Source organism: Bactrocera tryoni, chromosome 4 (genome assembly GCF_016617805.1).
Source record: "Bactrocera tryoni isolate S06 chromosome 4, CSIRO_BtryS06_freeze2, whole genome shotgun sequence".
NCBI lineage: Eukaryota > Metazoa > Arthropoda > Insecta > Diptera > Tephritidae > Bactrocera > Bactrocera tryoni.
This window is the reverse complement of record NC_052502.1, coordinates 56,807,133-56,829,314: the sequence shown is the minus strand read 5'-3', so window position 1 is coordinate 56,829,314 and position 22,182 is coordinate 56,807,133. Positions and strand designations below refer to the sequence as shown.

The 22,182-nt window shown below is 34.0% G+C and overlaps 1 protein-coding gene and 1 pseudogene across 1 annotated transcript in view; one reads left to right on the top strand and one right to left on the bottom strand.

Moving 5' to 3' along the window:
- The first annotated feature begins 232 nt into the window (after positions 1 to 232).
- Positions 233 to 22,182, top strand: part of LOC120775304 (lachesin) — a 90,618-nt gene continuing 68,668 nt past the window's right edge. Inside the window, exon 1 of the mRNA XM_040105438.1 lies at positions 233 to 311. Coding sequence (XP_039961372.1) covers positions 272 to 311 — 40 coding nt within the window. The 5' untranslated portion in view covers positions 233 to 271. The remainder of the gene's footprint in view (positions 312 to 22,182) is intronic.
- Positions 14,383 to 14,585, bottom strand: LOC120776211 (annotated as a pseudogene).

Below are 22,182 nucleotides of genomic sequence, written 5' to 3'. Positions count from 1 at the left end.
CGAAGTTACTTGCCACATTTTGTCACGCGTGGTTTTGAAAACAAATCTCAAACAGTTTTGGGAAAGCGCAGTGTTCAAAAATTATACACAATGTTGTTGAAATAAATATCGCAAAACAAAATAAATAACACAATTTGATGAAAGTGTTCAACGACGTCAGTGAAAGCAATGAAATAAATTAAAAAAAAAAAACAAAAGTAATAAAATGAAACTTGTTTTGAAAGCTCATGCATTTTACTCCCTTGCGCGGTTGATCTGCTACAATGAAAAGATGACCATCGTTCTGCTGTTGATCATTTCGCTAATCCGAGGTAAATACTGAGTGCTGTAGCTCCCCAAATGAATGAAGATATTTTCCAACTTCAGTTTACGAATAAATATGAGGCAAATAAAATTTTAGTTCAGAACAGGTGATGATGACACTGATGGCTTTTGTCAAGCACAGTCTAGCCTATTACAAATTCAAAACATGCCAATGATACAAATGATTTCATCCTACAAAAGTGACAATAAAATAAAAATAAGTTGAATCCGAACTAACTTTCTTTTAATAACGAATAAAAAAAGTTTGAAAAACATTCTTGTTAATCATAAAATTCATAAAATTTTAGTACTTGTAAACTAAGCTCATTTTAAAAATAGTTGCCGTTATGTTCTTAAACTATAAAGATTAAATCCAACAATAGCTCGTTCAGCAATCGTAGCACTTTTTAAGTATTATAAGTTTTTTTTATATACTAAGTAGTCTTCATGAAGTTTATAACGGGTTCATTTAGAAGTTTCATAGAGCCTCACAAAGTTATAAGTTATTACAAACTCAAAATATAGCGTTTAGGATTGTAGTTGTGTAAACTCATTTTAATATCCAACAACAATGTTTTTAAACAAGTGTAAAAATTTATGATTTTATGATGCGTTATGACAAGTTGCGAATCCCCTAATTAGTTTATTGGTTCTTAAAGTAATAAATAAAGTTATTATGTTGTTTCCAAATACCCTTAAGTACTTAAGTGTTTGATTTTCTTTTCAATTCTGGATTTCAATAAGGTACCTCACATACACTCACACAATCGGTCAAAAGTATAGGCGTCCCAACATTCGGTACCTAGGGACTTGAACATAAGGTGGCATATTTTAAGGGAGTTTTTCGGGCAAAGTTGTGTCCCGTAATATTAATTTCTTCTTGATTTGTGTACTAGAAAGTGAACGAATCAAATGGAATTAAAAATTGGTTATGTGAGAAAAGGCGTGGTTGTAGTCTATTTTTGAACTGTGACGTAGGAGTATGTTAAGTACTAAATGAATTCGAAATCGGTCGGTCGGATACCGAGATATGTCATCTCCCCAGAGGAGAGCAATGCAACGCGCATCTTCCAATTTGCACACGGGTTCCCATAAAACCGCTCCATCTCGAAGGTACAATTTAATGTCTCTGGCGTATTTAGTTAATTTGTTGCGCTTTTAGTAGTTTTGAACAGTACCGTTATATGGGGAGTGAGCGGGGATATATTCCGATTTCATCCATTTTCTGACTGTGTGTAGAAACTACAATAAGATTCGTACTCAGCAATTTTGGTTGTTATAGCTTAAGTGGTTTAAGAGATACTTATGTTCATTAAACTTAATAGAGTGCGGGGCCACGCCCACTTTTAAACATTTTTGGTTAATAGGTACCACTTGCTGCTGCGATACCCTGTGCCAAATTAAAGTTTTATATCTTATTTTAGCGCTTAATTATGGCACCTTTATAAGTTTTCGATTAATGACGTTTTATGGGCGTGTCAGTGGTCCGATTACTTTCCCCTACTAACTGGTAATTTTTTTCCAAGGTACCAAGTTTAATCAAGACATAACAAGTTTCTTCGATCAATTTTTACCGTAATTATTGTGTAAGATATACTATATAATTGAAATTCAGACAGAATCCTTTGCTGATAATAGATTATCTGTGTGTCAAAAAATTGCTTGAATCGGCTAAATACTTTTCTGAATAAAATCAGGTGAAAACTCACCCTAGACCCCATATAACTAACTAGCTTCATGTACAAGAAAGTACTTTTCTGACTTTGAACCTTGCAAGTTGCAGGAGTATGAATATGTCCTTTCCCACTACGACCTTTCCCTTAAAACCGTATGTTTCATTTTAGTGCAAAATGATTCTGCAATATGAAATATCTTCAAGCGAAAGTTAGAGTAAAAATTTGGATAAAATTGAAAAATGTTAAAACAGTGAAGATCTATAATAGGGAATGTGTTAATGTGTGTATTAGAGAAAAGCTAAATTTTTATACTGAAAATATTAAAAAATATTTATAAAATACTTTGGGAACCAGGATCTCAGTACACATGTTCTATTAAATAGAAAGCAATTGTGCGCCACAAGCTTTGAAAGTTGGCCACACAATTTTAAATCCCTAACAGATGATAAACTTATTTGTGATTTGAAAGTTTAGAAGAGTGTCGTGTAAAACGCTTTCTGTAAGCACTAGCTATAAATAAAAACAATGTAAACACTACAGTTTTCGTGTTTAACAAAATTTCATAACTGAATTGGATACCTAACTAAAGTAGAGTAACTGTGCGCCTTCCATCTCTGTTTGAATATACCGATCTATTTGATTTATACTAGTTGGTCGTTCGACTCGCCACTTTCTAAATACTGGTAACTCTACTTAACCATAAAAACTTATAAGCTATGTGAACGGCACATTTTAGTCCTGAATAACAGAATATCATCACAAATTATAATAGTCTTCAAAAGGCCCTCTAAATTATAAACAGAAGTACAATAATATGTATAATTAAAACTTAAATAAGACGTAGTATATTTATTGGCTGAAATTAAACAGATATGTTTACTTGTTTTTCTTTCGATAACTCGATGAAATTGAAACTATTTTTGTAGACTGAAAGTAACTAAATGAACTCAATTAAGCGGAATTCAAAGTAAAACGGGGCTTAAGATGTGGGAAGCCCACTTTTGTCATATGGAAAACGTATATAATTTCGTATATATTGCGTAACTTATTAGAGAGTCATCAAAATTTTAGAGAACCAATATAATTTGCTAGATATTGGTACAATTTTTCGATGACAATAGACTCCTCTGGTTTAGAAACTGCCATCATATTAGTTAAGAAAAATGGATTTCACAGACTAAACCGAAATTGTCTTTGGAACTATAGCTATTAAGTTATACATATGTATAAACGTAAGTAATATATTAACATCTACCATATATACTTATATAGATAGAAAGTCGACTTTTCTTCGAAGCGCATGGACCCGGTTTGGTTAAGATATCTCAAATTATTCTTAAATATCGAATGCAAAAATTAACTGAAATTGTTGAAAACCTATGATAATATTTCTCGTTTTCATTACTTCAATTTGCTTTATTAGAAAAATTGTTATGTAAACAAATTTGTAAGCGCATAACTAATGTTATTGACATTTTTTATACCCCCTTCAGTGTAACTTCAAAGTGATATATATGATTTTCATATATATTTCAATTAATAGTTGGAAGTACTGCATTGATTAATTACAATTACAAGCAAGAAGATACACTGTTGTGAAAAAAGTTTTGGTTTGAATTTAATTAAAATTTCTTACTTATTGACCGATAGATGCGGTTTGAGATCAACCGGAAGTTCGAAAATTTATTAGGGGTTAAGGCAGATATTAGCACAACTCTCCAAATGTTAGTACTAGAGCTCCGAGACTGATGGACATGTTAGGTTAAAAATAAACCGAAGTCACTGGGGTAAAGGCAATTGGTGCTTTAAGGACACTATTTGTGTACAGTTTTATTTATTCATTAATATTTGTTTTGTATACTAGTTAGAAGTGAAAATCTGATAGAATTTAAAGTTGTGTTAAATGGGAAGCAGGCGAGGTTATTGTTTCGCTCAGTGTGTGAATGGTTGGGCAACCTCAAAAACTAAAATTGGTAAGGTAATTAATTAGATATAGGACTTAACCTAAAGACCCATTATCTAAATTTCACACCTGCTCATATAAAGCTGTTCCCATCATTTGGTTTTGAAATTATTTCTTGTGGCGAATTTATTCCGTGAATTATCGCACTTATTGTAGTTTTCAACTTAAATGTTAGACTGAAAGTGGGCGTGGTTATAATCTGCTTTTAGCCATTTTCGCAGTATATGAAGAAGTGCTAAGAAACCTTCTTCTCAGCAATTTTGATTGAGTTAGTCAAGCACAAAGACATGTACCTTGAACACTTAACTTGCGGGTTATGACCACTTAAAAAAATGTAGGCAAAAGGTTTCCCATGTTAGGTACCTTAATTTAGTGCTTATTTATGGATTTTTATAGGTTACTTACATGCATAACTACACATATATATTAACCATATGTCGATTAGTTTTACTTAAAGTGGGATAAATCCACAAATAAAGCTGCCAGAGACATAAAATTTCACCCTCGAAAACGTACGAAAGGATTTTATAAGAAACAGTGTCAAAACGGAACTAAAAGTGCAATTCATATTGCAAACTGTTTATCGAAAATATCGTTCAAAATGTAAGATATATTATAGAGATTCGCAGAGAATCCTCCAAAGTAAGTTAAATCGGATCAAGAATATATATAAAAAGTGTATATGTATATGTATGAATGATCAGCATGTTAAACTGAATCGATTTAGCCATGAAGCCAAGAAAGGACAACTGGAATCCGGAATTAAAATTTCTGAGAAAGCAATCATTTTTCGAATTTTTCGTTGTTAAAAAAAAACTCTAAAAAGTCAAGCTTATTTTGCTGTTTTCCCACATTTTCCTGAAAAATTTGGTTTAAAAAAATGTTTGTATACAAATATTGACTAAACTTCTGAAGCATACCAACTGTCTTTATTCAACCGAAACACGCCTGTACTTCAAATAATTAAACTTAAAAAAATATATATATATAAATATTTTATTTTTATAAAACTTTAATTATTGAATATAAATTCATGGAAAGCGCTCTTATAAATATTTGCATCAAATTCCATAAAAATATTTTCTACAAGGTGGTTCAAATAAAATAAACATCATTAAAGTGTTTACCCAAAATAACTTATTAAAGCAGTTAAAGCAGCAGATTATTGTTGTTGTTATTGTAAAATAGTTAAAATTTGTGAAATTGATACGCAAACACTTGAGCATATTTCACATGCATTGCCAATAAATAAATTCTCGATTATCTGCTTGTGGATTTGCACTTGCGCACGTGTAGGTATGTGCGTGCCTATGTATGAAAGCGTGGGTATGTGAGTGTACGTTGATTATCGCCGATCGGCTGCGCGATGGCGGCTGCGGTTTGACGGCTGCACACGCTGTGGCGACGCCGCAGTTTGCACGTGGCAAGTGGCAAATTGGCGTGCACTTGAAATACACACGCACACACACTCACACCGTAGCATATGTTTGTGTACGCGCGGGTGTGAGACAAATAAACAATGTGCATGCTTATGAAAGCAATGGCACGCACACGCACATATTAATGACGCAGATTATTTTATTGCGGCTTAATTGACTGCCATTTAAAATTTTAATACTTTTGTTTATTTATGGAAGTCAAGCGCTTACAAGCGCACACAAACATACATACACACAAACAAACTTGTAAATGTATTTCTGTGGCTTTGCGGTCGGCGGCAAAACAATTGGCCTGCCCACTGTTCACACATTGTTTTAATTGTTTATAAAAACCGAGTATTTGATTATACTGATTTTTCATAGCAATAAATTTGATATTTAATTATGCCGATTATTTATTTATTTTTTTCGAATTTTTTTATAAATTATGGAAATTTCACAAGCCATTTGTACTGAGGCGTGTATTTTTTCATGGTTAACGCTGTTTACATTGGCGACTATTTATTGCTTTTATATGTTGTTGTTGTCGTTTTGAAACGCAATATGCGGTAACTTAAACAGCGATTAAATATTTAAACTTTCAACAAATAATTGCCAATTTGTTATCGTTAATTACTCCGTTTGAAATTTCTGCATTTAAATTCACGCACCAGATAAACTTTATTTAATACTATATAAATATTGTTGTTGCTATTAATATGCGCTTAAATAATCCTACTTTTGCGATTCAAAGGCGGCAAATACATACTTATGTTGTTGGTGCACTTATATTCATTACTGTTAATTGTTGCAATTCAGAAACTATTACTTTGGGTACTATGTGTATATGTACATATGTACAAAATATCCTCAACTTCTAACTAAGGTTGAACTGTTTCGACCGTTTATAAATCAGATTACACTTCGACCTTGTCAAACCTGAACTTTATGATAACTATTGGGTAGTCGAATCTTCGTATTTCTAATCAAACTTGAACTAATTATACCCTGAACAGGGTATATTAAGTTTGTCACGACGTTTGTAACACCCAGAAAGAAGCGTCGGAGACCCTGTAAAGTATATATATAAATGATCAGTATGTTGAGCTGAGTCGATTTAACCATGTCCGTCTGTCTGTCTGTCCGTCCGTCCGTCTGTAAATATACGAACTAGTCCCTCAGATTTTAAGATATCGTTTTGAAATTTTGCAAACGTCATTGTCTCTTCAAGAAGCTGCTCATTTGTCAGAGCGGCCCATATCCAACCACTATAACATATAGCTGCCATATAAACTGAACGATCGGAATCAAGTTCTTGTATGGAAAACTTTCACATTTGACAATTTAAGTATATTCACCAAATTTGGTATAGATTATTTTCTAAGGCAATAATGTAATCTCCCAAAAAATTGTTCAGATCGGATTACTATAGCATATAGCTTCCATACAAACTGAACACATAGTTACTAAAAGAAATGCACCTGTGAAGGGTATATTAGCTTCGGTGCAGCCGAAGTTAACGTTTTTTCTTGTTTTTTTTTTTTATATTTTTAATTAATTTTCATGAACCAAATAGTACTATTTTGGTCGACCATTCTTTGCCATTTTCCGCTTGAAATATTATTCCATCAATGTAAAACTTGTCTGGTTTCTCGGCGAAAAACTGCGACAAGTAATTTTTTCAAGCTCCTCTTGAAGCTAGCTTTACTCTATTAAGGGAGTTCTGCATTGACCGAAATAAATGATACTCCGATGGTGCAAGGTCAGGGCTATATGGTGGCTGCATCAAAACTTCTCAGCCAAGCTCTCCCAGTTTTTGTCGAGTCATCAAAGATGTGTGTGGTCTAGCGTTGTCCTAATGGAAGACGAAGCCTTTACTATTGATCGGTTGTGGCCGTTTTTTTCGATTGCTTGCTTCAATCTCATCAGTTGTTGATAGCAAAATACAGAATGTATCGTTCGATCAGGCTGGAGCAGCTCATAGTAGATGATACCTTTCCAATCCCACCAAACACTCAGCATAACCTTTCGTGGCGTCAATCCTGGCTTGGCTTGTTGAGCTGCGCCATGCTTGGACCATGGTCTTTTTCACACATTATTGTCGTATTTAATCCACTTTTCGTCTCCTGTTACCATTCGCTTCATTAATGGTTCAATTTCACTTCGTTTCAGCAAAGAATCGCACATGTTAATTCGGTTCATTAAATTTTTCACAGACAATTCGTGGTGTACCCAAACATCGACCTTCGTTTTGTAGCCAGCCTTTTTTAAATGGTTCAAAACCATTTGATGATGAATGTTAAGTTCCTTATGTGTCAGTATTTTCCATAATTTCGTCGACTTTTTCAACGATATGTAGACCAGAGCGAGGTGCATCTTTCACATAGGAATTTCCAGAACTGATACTGATCTCCATACACTACACAAATTTCATTGTTGGCTTGTGTGGCATTCTTACTTTTTTATACAAAAATGTAAAAATACTTTTTTTTTATTATTTCATTTTACTTACAATCTGTCGTGTGGCAATAAACAAATGCTATTATTGTCCCTTAAATACATAAAGGCATTTCAAGTATAAGATTTGTACTATATATCACAATTCACTTAATTTAGTATTATACTATATACTTTACAATTTAATTAATTCAATTAAACTAAAGATCTAAATGTTAAGTCTAAGGGATGTAGCCTTTTCAGTCGGCGAGTATCTTCACTGTTGTCCAGTAGGTTAAAGGCGTGTATGTTGGGGTGGCAGCTTAGGCGATTAAGATATCTTGAACTGAGTTTCTGAATCTCGCTCTTCACCATATTTATATCAAGATCTTTGTGTAAGTTAATATTTTTGATGTACCATGGAGCGTTTGCAATCAACCTGAGTGTTTTCGACTGATATCTTTGAATTAGTTCTACGTCCGATTTACTTGCAGTTCCCCAGATTTGTATTCCATATGCCCAAATCAGTTTTAAAATGCTTTTATATAGAATCACCTTATTTTTGAGACTAAGTTTCGATTTGGGACCCAGTAGCCAGTACATTTTTCTCGTCATGATTTTTAACTGATCTCGTTTAATTTTTATATGTTGCTGCCATGTTAGTCTTCTGTCTAAGTGCATCCCAAGGTACTTAGTGCTAGTGCATTCTGGAATAATTGTTTGATTGGGATTGATGCTGGGGCAATCTCCTGCTTTTATGGTGAAGGTAACATGCGCAGATTTTCTTTCATTTACCATAATGTTCCAATTTCGAAGCCAGGATTCAACTGCGTTCAGTTGCTTTTGAATAGTTTCAGACGCTTCGTTTGCAGAGTAAGCAGATGCAAGAATGGCGGTGTTGTCCGTATATGTGACAACAGTTATATTTTCGTCGTTTATTATTGACACATTGGCAGTGAAGATCGTGTACAGCGTTGGGCCAAGCACGCTGCTTTGCGGAACACCTGCTTTGACTTCGAATATGTCGGAAGTGTCATCATTAATTCTAACGTAAAAATGTCTGCAATGTAGGTATGACCGAAGAAATAGGTAGAATGGAGCTGGTAGTTTCATTTTTATTTTAAATAGCAACCCCTCATGCCAGACTCTATCGAAGGCTTGTTGAATGTCTAAGAAAACTGCCGAACAATACTGCTTCTCTTCGAGACATTTTAGTATGGTTTTGACGATTCTGTGGCACTGTTCAGGGGTTCCATGTAGTTGCCTGAATCCAAATTAATGGTCTGGGATAACGGATAAGGAATCCAAAACTGGCGAATATTTTATTTTAGAGAATATTGTCAGCAAACTTATTGGTCTATAAGAGGTTATTTCGGAATCATTTTAATTTCGGCACACTTCCATTGCGTAGGAAAGTGACTTAGCCTAAAACTACAATTAAAGATTAAAACTAAGAATAGCAGGCATTTCCTTGGTAATTGTTTGATTGTCCATGCATCAATATTATCTGGGCCAGGCGATTTAGAAATTTTCAACTGTGACACTTCTGATTGTACTTCAGTCAGTTTAACCTAATGTATTGGTTCATCCATTTGACATGGATTCTCGTGGCGCTGATGGTCAGTATTGAGAGCAAATGGCTTGAAAGTATTAGCTAGTTGTTTGCCAAAAGCGTCGGCTTTTCTTTTGTCAGATCTACACCAAGAGTTTTTTTCATCTTTTATCGGTACCTGTCGCTTCGAGGGACGTTTCAGGTATTTAGTAGCTTTCCGCAGATTGTATTCATCGTTTTTATTTGGATCAGCATTCTTAAGAAATTCTGCAATAGATTCTTCTTTCAGCTTTGCCAACTTGGATTTTAATTCTTTAATTGCTTTGTTATGCCTGGTTTTGTCAACCGGATTCTGCTATTCTGCCGTATCCTTCTTTTATTCTGTGCCATCTGCGCTACTTCATCTCAATGTGGCACATTGTTGGTAAAGTATGGCTTAGAAGAATTAAGAGGAGAAGCTAACGAAGCGACTTGATGTATTTTTTGGGTGAAGTTTCCCACAGCGTCTAAGTCTCGTTTTGTTGTTATTTCCATGTTTAGGTTACTTGGGACTCCAGCCATGTTTGGAAAAATCGTAGGTTCGACCTTTTAGTTAAAGAACGCTGCTTTCGGGATGTGAGAACAACAGGCATATTCATATTGATAATAAGAGCGGAATGATCTGAGCTCATATCTTCATTATTCGAAATTTCTAGGTGATGTGGGTTTATGCCGGTATAAATTGCGAAGTCAATTAGATCCGGAATTTTGTTGGGATCAGTTGGCCAGTATATGGGTCTGATTTTTTGAGAAACACACTTGTACAGTTCGCGGCCTTTGGGATTCGTAAGGCGTGAACCCCACCATGGATGTTTGGCATTGAAATAGCCTCCGGCTACAAATCTGGGACCCATTTTGTCGAAAAACGATTTAAAAGTTTCTTTGCTTATATTGAATCGAGATCAGATATATAAAGAAGTTATAACAATCGCTCCACTGCCGGTCTGGATTTTTAAAGAAGCTGCTTGAATTGATGGTACTGAAACTGGCTCTAAAACAATGTGTTTTAGTGATGATTTTATAAAAATTGCCGAACCACCGTGTGCTTTACCGCCGGGGTGGTTTGAAGTAATGGGATCGAATCTATTAATTTTAAAATAGGACTTAGCAATAAAGAGGGTTTCTGAAACCAGTAATATATCTACACTGTTAGTTTTTATAAAATATTCAACTCCCAGTCTATGGCTTCTTAGTCCATTGGCATTCCAAACCGCTATTTTTAGACTTAATTGCATAGCTTAGTTAAGAGATTGGTTGTAGTAGAACTAAGTTGTCCTCTTGTTACATCAGCATAGCTAACGTTTTTATGGTGAACTTGTTGTTCGGCATTTGTAAGTTTGACCAAGGAAGGCCTTGCCATATTATTAAGCGAGTCTTTTTTTGACATTAACTCCTGATTAATTATACAATCTTTTTAATTGGCGGTACGATTTTGAAGGCAATGGAAGCATTTCGGTGGAGTTTCTCTATCTTTTGAACAGAAAGACGAGGAATGGTCTAGTGCATACTTGGTATGGCCGAAGTCTTGACAGCGGTGGCATTGTAGCAAATCGTTAAATTTTCTAGATGGCTCAATCCCTACTTCGGCATTGCATAAGCGATTTACGTCAAATTCTTTTTTATTGTTTACTGAAGGTTAAAGATCAACAAAGAATATTGACATTGGCAATTTTGAAATTTTGCTTTTTGCATTCACAATATTTCGTACAGTATGCCCGTTTTTTGCTAAGTCATCGATAGGAGTTAAAAAGTGAATATTTTTTATAACTATTCGATATGGCTTATCTTCTTTCAATTGATATGTATGAAAAGTAATATTATTGGTATTTAAATAGCTAACAAGTTTTCTGTAGCAATCACTCTTTGAAGTCATCACTCTCGCTTGTCCGTCCCTGCCTGCCTTGTAGGTGAAATTTTCTTTACCAATAACAGTGGAAAAACTTTTCGACATTTTATTTATATCACTCTCTTGAGGTAAAAAAATTGGTGGTGGTTTGTGAGAAACTACAGCACTTAACATTGAGTCCTCTTTTTCCTTAGAATTGTGTTTATTACTTTGCACGTCAAAATCTAGCACAGAAAACCGGTTTGAGTTGTTTGACCCTTCACTCATCCTTTGTTGTTTTTTGGTTACTTTGGGAGAGTCAATGCTCACACGCTTTCTTGCTTTAGGTAGGTACGTGGTTTGCCAGACTTCACTGTCCACACACGTCCCGTCGCTGTCAGTGTCATCGATCATTAAATCAATGTGTTCTTTTTGTTTTGTTGTTTTTTTTTCTTCGACTTTAGTTCACACGCGTTCGGATTATTAATATTTACTTGTTTTAGTTAATAAATCCAGAGCTTAGTACGTACGACTGCACTCACTAAGCACCCATTAAGAACTGTATTTCAAAATATAACGAGTTTTTTCATTATTTTCAGTCATTTTTGAACAGCTGTAACTTTTTTCAACTTCCCCGGATTTATTTTTTTTGGTTAAAAAAAGAAATTGTTGGGTAGGTTGTTTAGAACCATTGTACGACATAGAATACTTTAAAAATACAACTATAATTTGAGATGAGTACAGAACAATATAAAGATTTAAACGGGAACGATGAAGTTTTCGATTCTTCACTTATCCTGAGGCAACCATATACTACATATATACACGAACGATTGCAAACTGATCCAGCCTCAGATGTAATACAATTTCTATATATTGAGAATGATAGAATAGAACTACAGCCAAATACGCAATTCATCACAAAAACAAAAACAGGATTACATTTTCGGAAAAACTATTTTTGTTTTGTTGCATTATCGTATAGTATACACTGTAATAAACATTCTCTCAAATTTTTAAATCGAAATTCAAACTATTACGCTCGCTACAGCGTTTTTTGTAGAAAGGGAACAGAGTGTTTTTCTCAGAATGATGTTTTTCAAAACAGTTTCCACTCTCCAAGGAAGAGTGTTGAAGATATCTAGTTCCAATTAGGAGAAAACATTTTTAGCGTCATTCTTTATCGTGCTACTTAAGCTTTTTTTTGAAATCTTCCTACTTTTTTCTGTCGAAAAAAATACCAAGTTCGATACTTTTTTTTCAAACCGTCAGCATTTTGTCAAATTTCAAAAACAAAAAACGATTGCGACTTTCCTTCAGATTAATAATCTTTTTGAAATTTCCGTTTTAGACCAAAATTGCGCCCACATCGTACAGGACATTTTTGTTGTGCCATTTCGACAATTTATTTAACTATTATACACTCAATAAATAACTATATAAAATATAATTAGTAAAAATAATAAGTCTTCGTCGTGAATGTATTTATTTGTAAAAAAACCGGACCGATTAGTTAATTTCAACATTAAAAAAAAATAAGTGACTTTTCAGAGGGTCACACTAAGACGACCCCTTAAGTAAAAGTCTATTCTTGCAAGTAAAAATTAATTGTTTGAATCATAACTGGCGCAACAATCGCGTTACATTATTAGTAGCTACAAACATAGAAGTTGACGTAATTAATTAACAATTAACAGCTGTCCTCAGGCAAATGAAGGTGTTTTAAATCATTCGATACTGTTATTGATAAAACTGGAAACGAAAATTATCTAGATATATCCTGGAATCACATCATATAATTGAGAATTGTTCAACTATTATTATTCTCTGTAATTTCAATTCACTCAATTATGCAACGGTCCACGTTTGGTAATCAAAAAGATTACAGAAAATATTATTATAGCCGCCATTTTGAGACATTTCAATGAAGAAATGGACCTCTTGCCTCTTGCAGATTTAAATTGATTTTGAAATTTGATTGAATTATAATTAAAAAAAAAGTTGCGTGGAGTCCCTACGCGCGGATGAAGTTATACTTCATTTTGTATGAAAGAAAACTAGAACATTTAAATTCATTATGCACATTTTATAAAGCAAAGTCTAAATGAAGGAATTTTGACTCGGAAAGTAGTTCTGTCTCTTCGTTGCGGAAGGGAATATGCAGCGTAACCATCTCTCTTTTGTACTCTTCGAATTGGGTTGTCATATTATAATTTGTATATCTTATATCATGGTGTGTAGTCTATTTCTTGTATTCATTATTGGCGTTGCATTTGTATTGCGCACAAAACTGGGCCAACGTAAAATGAATTTTCTTTTTATTTTTCTTTGCAGTTTTTCAATAATTTTAAATAACTTTCTTAATAAATTTAAGTAAATTTACATGTATTTTCATTTATATTTAATTATCAATAAATTTTTTAAAAATTATTAGCCCTAGTTGTCCATTTTATTTTCTCAAACATTTCAGCCGATTTTTGTATAGAAATTTGACCGGCGTAGAAGCAAAATTCGAAACAATCATACATATATTATGTCGTTTGCATATTTGTCTGTATGTTTGCGAAAGCAAATGTTCTACAAAAGCATATTTCTATACTTAAACAAAATTATTTGAACCATCGTATATTTCTTACATGCATAACCAAACCATACTTAAGATAACGCCACGAAAGTGTCAATAGGTGTGTTGGTGGTAAGCACATAAAAAGTCACAATGGGAACGCAGGTGCGAATCTCGACGGACTTAGTCTTCAATTTTTGCATTTTAACATCGTAATACTATACTAATAAATATTTTTCTTACTAATAGAAATTTAATTTATCACAGCAATATACCTAATATACATATACATACTATTGCTGTGATAAATTTAATTTCTATTAGTAAGAAAAATATTTATTAGTATAGTATACGATGTTAAAAGGCATACATCTTTCTATCCTATCTTGTGAATCTGCACATGCTCATATGAGTGCGCGTTCAGAAATTCAAAGAATTCGCACAAAAAAAAAGAGAGACGAAAGAAATAAAGTCACATAAATTAGTTGAGAATTCGCAAAAATTAAAGACAAACGAAAGAAAAATAATGCGCAAGCATACATAAGCGTACTGTACTTATTGACCGCATTAATTTTGCGTAAAACCTTGGAATTTATTCATTAAAATCACCACTCAGAAGTCGTTTTATCCGTTGTAAGCGAGCGATTTTCGAAGAAACATTATTTCTAATACGCCACAACACAATATTAGAAATGAAGTTCATAAACCTCAAGCTGTCAGATAAAACGATATACCTCGTCATCGCGGGTCGATTTCCAAAAAATTTAAATGAAGACTAGCTACAGAAATGATCCTGTGAAGTATAGCCTTAATTTTTCAACGGCCAACGTAGAGTATTTCAACCAAAATATACGCAAAATAGTTGAAAATTCGCAGAAATGAAAGACAAACGAAAGAAAAAGAAGCATAACTTCAATAATGCACAAGCATGCAAACATACATATGCGCAGCAGCAGCAAGGAAAGAGGTAACAATCGGCGATCCATTGTATATTTCTTTCATGCATAACCAAACCATAATTAGGACAACGCAATACAAGTGTCAATGGTGGTGTTGGTGGTAAGCGCTTGAAAAGTTACGACGAGCACGTAGGTTCGAATCCCAACAGAATTTATTTTTAATTGAATATGTCACCAACCAAAAATTCAAACATTGTTCCACAAAAACAACAACAGCATAAGCATGGCAACATTGTGTTGTTGGTAGAAAAGCCGAGCTGTGCCGAAAGAAACGAACAAACGATCGTCGATTGTCACCACTTCGCTTGCTGCTCGAACACCTTCGCAGACAAGGTTGCGTAGATTCATATTGAGCAAGGTTGCGCAACCTGAATCTATCGCAACATTTTCCGAACTCGTATAAGAAGTATAACTTCAAAAAAAAACAATAATTATTATTGTTAAAAATTAAGAAAGTTCTACCCACTTTCATCAACTGACAACTTTGAAAACCAATAATTTCTTACAAGTTGAATATAAAGTTAATAAAATAAAAAATACAATTTGTGATAATGTATGTTTAAAATTCGGAAATAATCCACGGGGTTATTCTTACACCTGGAATAACGTTTTCGTTTTTATTTATATAAATTTCGCTCATATTATCAGCATTTAAAATCGAACATGAAAATATGTTATAATAATGTTTTCATTTTAAGAAGCTGTTTTCTGCTCGAAAAGTACTTTTGCAGACTTACTCCCTACATAAGTATTCAAGTACCACATATCGTATGAATGACTTTCAATTAGTGTAAATAGGTGACTATTATTTGTTACGTATACGCCTCGACGCCACCTATTCGAAGTTTATGTGCATCCCCATGAAAAGATATTCTATAATTTGTATACGTATACCATATATGTATGTATAAATAGCCAAATCGTATTAAAAATATTGTGGTTGCAGACAGTGGAGTCTTTACACCCTTTTAAGAAGAAGAGCCTAGTTATAATTAAAGGGAAGACAAGAAAATTAAGTATTTTTCGAATGCTCATATGCGTAATTGTGCATTTCTTTTTCGAAAATTCGAAGTTGATCCGGCAAATAGTTTCATAGAAATTTTCTCAGAAATAGCTTGATACTTTCAGGAAAAGAATTTTTGAATATAATTTCGATTGTTTCAGCCACTCTGAAGTTTAATTTCTTTAACAAAAACTTCTTCTTTCAATTTAAAAAAAATCAAAACTTTTACAAATTTTTCAATCATTTCCTGTATTCACATATAGTAATTACATATATACTTTTTTGGTTTTTGGATGAGGAATAGTTTTAAGCAGAATAAAGCTTCTCACCGACAGATAACTTTTTTCGGAGGTCATCCTGTAAATCGGCTACGGAATCAAAGGAATTATACATTTTACAAAATGAATACTGGTTATTATAAAACATATATTTTATTCTGTAAATTAAAATGTCAACTTATTTACATAAAAATACTATATTGAAGAAATTATTTATTGTGAAACAGATTTAATGAGAATCCATATACCCATTATATTTAGCAAATATTGCTAAAACCAAATAATGTGTGGCATTTTATTAACCACGTAAGAGTGTAGAATTGCCGAGATGGTGAAAGAACTGATATACACTACTAGCGTGGCACTGGATATTTGTACAAATGAAAGAGAGGAACGTGAGCGGTGATCCAATCGTTTTCGTTATAACTAAAGTTGAATGTGTGGGATATATGTATATTGTGTGGTGTTATCCCGTGTGATGTGGTCGCGTATGGAGTGATCTTGTGTAATGGTGCCAGTATTGTGTCGGCTAGAGTAGTGTGTATATATGGGGGTGAATTACGCTACGAGGGGAGGGAGGCTTAGCTGATTTGTATCTACACACAAGTATATCTATATGTAGAAGTGTATGTTATCACTTGTTGAAAATACTAGACACCGAAAATTATAGTGATCCTTAATTGTATTGGATTAAATAAAATTATTTCTTGCGTTATTTTAATATTATCCTTATTTTACATGAAATATTTATTTTTTCTGGAAGGTGTTTTCCAATAGAATAATTAGAACTAGTTGGGCATTAATAAATCTCTGACCATATTGTTTTATTTCTTGTATTTGTGTTTGTGTTTCGCATTCCACTGACACTTGAAACTATATAACTAAACACGTGTTGTGTTCTGAAGAACCGAACGTCGCTCAGTGTAAGAAAATATCCCGAGGATCAGTGTAATACAAATTTGTTAATTTTATGGATATGCCCGCTTGCGGTTGCCTAACAACACCACTCGTTGACCTACGTTACTTGTACTGATTTGCAACTCGCTTGCTTATAAATAAACAGCAGGCTGAAACGTTCGATTTAATGAATATAATTATTTTCAGCAAGAAGTCTTTTTTATAAAATATGGTTGATTCTAGAATTTTGATACTACTTTTTATTATTAGAACTTTACTTCCAAATACACTTCATCCTCAGTAATTTCTTCCGGGCGACAGAACCCATTGTACGACTGTATAATGCTTTATATTCTATCCTTTGGCTAAGTACGTACTTGTACTTGTTGTGGTTCTGAAGCGAAACTATTTCCAGTAATACCCTTCGGTTTTTGATTCTTATGACATTAATCATTAATAAGAATCTGTTGCCCTGGTTAAGTCATATGCTAGGCAATAGGCAAGTCATATACCATAGGCAAGGTATAAAAATCACTCACCAGATCACTTTTGGCTCCCCGCAGGGAGACATCCTATCCCCCTTGATGGGGCTACCTTAAACAACGAGGAATTACTTGTCCATGACAGAGAGAAATTCAAAGTTGTCTGCTATGCGGACGATCTCACTGTCCTCTGTTCAGGTTTAATCCGCATATCCCTCTGTATAGAAAATACGTACCCTTGAAATCTGCTGACCGGAGGGCCACGGACTAACTGTTATTCCGGGGAAAACAGAAGCCTGTCTCTTCATAAGCAGCAAGTCCATAAATATTCTAGTGGATAACGAAGCGGCAATTAAAGCCATTCCATACCACAAAGTTACTTTTTGGTAGTGTTGATGGTTGACAGCCCAAATATCTCTTACTTTTAGACAAAAGGGAGCTTAGCAACATTGTGGAGGTCATCAAAAGGCATCTAACCTTAAGGACATATCTTCCGAAAATGGAAAATAATGGAATCGGCAGATTGCAGGCCATTATCTCTGCGAATGCCCTACATTAAGCCGGATGAGAAGGACATATTTCACGGGTCCCAATAATCTAACTTAGGAGACATTGGGCAGCTCGAGTAAAAAATATCAGATCTTTTACCAAATCTACAGAGTTGCTGGATAAAGTTTAAATTGGTTACCTCTTAGAAGCAAAATGGTCCTAATGTTGGCCTAAGTGCGGCCTCCTGCGGCCCGGCGCCTATGCGCCTCCCTTTTCAATCAAACAACCAATATCTTTCAAAGATACAAAAAATTCCATATAAAAAATGGATTTTGATCGATTGTTTTGTATGGAATTATGGTTCGATCTGAACAATTAAAGAGATTGTACCGTGGCTTTTGCCAAAAATCTCTTGGACATTTCTCGTCAAATAAAAAAGTTTTTCTTACAAGGATTTGAATTTGATCTCTAAGTTTGTAAAGTTCCGACATATATGTAGCTACTTGGGGAGAAAAGGACGTGAGCAAAATGGCAGAACAACATCTCAAAAATTGAGAATTTAGTTCGCGAATATACAAACAGATGGACAGGCCGATGGACATATACAGTCTAATAGAATAATAGAATACCACTATAGAAACGAAAGAAATCGAAATTTGGGGACTGCAAATGTTCGTAGAGAGTTTTGTTATTATTCTCCACTAGAAATGTATTTTTTATCGTGCTCTAAATTTCACGCTTCAATAACTTTAACAAACAAGATAATTTTGACGAAATATTTATAACACGGGACACGCGTCTGGTCCCCTTCGTAATGAACTTCTAATTTTCAAAATCGGTGATTTTGCGAAATTTTCATGGACCACTTGACGTGGCTTTGACCCATAACTAATCCGCAAGGCATATCAACAAAACTTTCAACATTTATTCATTAACACACAAAGCAGTAGTAAAATTTTACTTGCGTCGAGTTAAAGTTCTTAAATACTGAGCCGCTATTTGGCTATTTGAATTAATTAAAAGTGCTAAGCAAATATATTTTAATAGCGAGTGCGCCAACATTTTAAAGGCTCATTAAATCTAGCGGCACTAATTTCGCACATTCACTCGCCAATAACAATGCGCCTCAACGCAAACTGCCACCACATCATAAAATAAACTGGGCTCATTAAAAATTTAACTGCCCTATGCGGTAAACGGGATTTTTTCGCACACAATTTTATTTTTCTTTTAATTTTTTTTTTTTAATTTTTTTATTTTATTCTGCGGTCTTTCCTCAGCAAGGTGGGCAGAAAGAGCTGTTGACTGCATTCGAAGCGTGCAGGCGTTAATACTTAATTACAAAACAGCAATATGTTGCGAATCTCAGTTGAGTCAATACCTGGGCCTTAAGGAGATAAGACATTGACAATCTTTATCAAGCACGTCGAATAAATAGTAAATAACAGCAGCAGCGTAACATCACTTTTCATAGGTTTACGATGTAATAGAAACCACTCATATTGAAAAAAAAATTTGAGTTTTGGTTATAAAGTGGTTATAAAATGGTTATATAGTGGTTGCATATTGGTTACATCTTGGTTATATCTGACAGCTGAAGGTGACAATTTTATGTACAACATATGTATAAGACTATGAGTTTAGATTTAGTATAGATTTATTTAATACGTTACGTCACCAAGCGATTAATGGTTAGCAACAGACCAGCATTGCATACTTTTGTGCGCAATGCGGGATTGTCTAGCACATATACACGTACACATTGTTAACTGCACTTACTCATTTGTAGGCATATTTGCATTTTTTCAGGCGACAACCCGCCGACAAAGCCCATAGTGGATATGTGGTCGCTAAATCTGCGCGATCCGCTAACAACGCTTAACAGCCGTCAGCATAACTGTGCAATTATATGTGTGTATATAAGTGTGTGCGTGCAACTGAATCCACACAGCAATTATAAATGCACGAATACTTTTCGAAAAGCTTTTAATGGCGTCCTTAAACTTGCAAATAAATATTGCTAAATTTACGGCTATTGAGTATTTTTGTATGTTTGTAGCGCCGTTATGTATTTTCAATTCAATTTCTATACAATTTGGCACTCAATTTGGAAAAAAATGAACACATTTATCAATAATTTATACAAACACAGTCACAAACAATTAATCTATTAATCGAATTTACAACAAAAGTTCCAAATTGACGCTTAATTATGTAAACTACATAATCATTTAGACATAATTAATTTCACACACACATACATATGAAGAAATTTGTTTGAAATTATCAGAGCTTAATTATTAGTGATAATATTTGTCATAATTGAAAATTATTGAATTCAAACACTTTTCACACACACACGCACACAAACACAAATTTCCGTTAGATCTGCAATTATGTGTCCAAATTTGTTTTAAATACTGCGTCCGCTGCTAAACATGCATTTGTGCGAATTCCCATTTGAATGGTGGCCTAATGAATGTCGAGCCGGTGCCAAACGCGGCAGCATTTATTCGACCGCTTAATTTATCTAGTCGCGCTTTTGTTGTTGCTTTATTGCGCATTTCAAAGCAAGTATTTGCTGCTTTTAATCATTTTGTTGAAATATTTACTGTTTTTTTTAAATAATAACGTTTTCCCAAGTGTAGCGGCATATTAAATAATGTGAGTGAAAAATATAATTTCACAAAATAATTTGTTTGCATTTCAATTATGACCCCGTTGGTATTAGTTTTTCCGGTCATAACTTGTGGTCGTAAAACCAATTTATTGACTAGTTGAAAAACTAGTGTCACATGAATCACAAACTAAACTAGTCAGTCGTCTGTCTTTTCTCTATACAAATAACTTGTGATTTTAGACGCTGATAATGAGAGATGGCAGTTGTTAGACTTCGTTCAGAAAACGATTTACAAGAAGTAAAAAGTTAGCGTTGGCCCCTTCTACCTATAATATTATTATCTTGTTATACCTTTCACAGATTTCTGTAGCATAGAAGACTAAAAAAATCTTCACCTTGATATTAATCCGTCAGTTTTAATGGCAGCTTTTTATTGAAGCGAAACTTCTTAGGCGACTTCGGAAAAGGGTGAACGATTAACGCAACTCGGAAGGAGAAGAGCAAGAGAGAAAGATAGAGTGCGAGAGAGAGAGAGAATGAGAGTAAAGCAGAGAACTTAAAGCACAGAGAAGGTGCAGGTTCGACATGTCCTGTCCTGACATTTACGAAATACACCCAACTCTTTTTTTACACGGATTTGAAGTTACACGGTTGAGAAAATTTTTTTTTTTGTAAAAATTTTTAATTTAGCACGGTTTTAAAATCGGTTTTCAATATCACTTAATTGGGAAATCCTCTTATTCGATAACTCTTACCTACACATTTTGTTCGCATGATATTTACATTGCTGAAATGGATATCTCCAGCGATGATACCGACTAGTTCGTCGCTTGTTATCAAATATCAGAAGCATCTCAAGTCAATATGGCAGCCGAATTGGCGAAGCCCAAATGTAGTAAATTTTACAACAAAAACGATTTCATTTATAAACGCAGGCGCAAATTCCACAAGCGACCTCGCTTCACTCATAAAAACAGAGGCCGTAACATCTCCCCGAGCATGCCTTTGCCAACAAGCGTCTTTTCGCGACGATGGCAAAAGCTAAAAATCATAAATTGAACAACTTTCTGGTGTTTGTTTTAAAAAAGATTCAATGTCAATTCTAAAATATTATTTTAAGTTCTCTACTTAAAGCATAGAGAAGGTGCAAATTGAATTCTGTATGATGTTGTATGTGAATTTAAGAAAGTGTTGGGCACTCCTCCATATTTTATTTCCCTCTCGCTAGTTTTCTTTCATACAAAATGATATGCATTTCTTGGATATCACTAAGAAGTTTCACTTCTTCCGTGCGTAGGGACTCCAGGCACCAGTTTTTTTTAAGTATTCCGTTCTGAAAAATATGCTCGAACATTGTAGCGCTGCCTTGGTCAATAAATAATCAGTGTTAAATTTTGTGGATATATCTTATCAAATAAATTTAATTTTGCAGGTTTAATCTATAGTGGCTTGATATCGCCGGTTCCTATAAATGCGCAGATTTTTGAGAATATTAGTAATTAAATTCCCGGGTAAATGATATTTCAAACAAGAAAAAACGTTAACTTCGGCTGCACCGAAGCTAATATACCCTTCACAAGTGCATTTGTTTTAGTAACTATGTGTGCAGTTTGTATGGAAGCTATATGTTATAGTAATCCAATCTGAACAATTTTTTCGGAGATTACATTGTTGCCCTA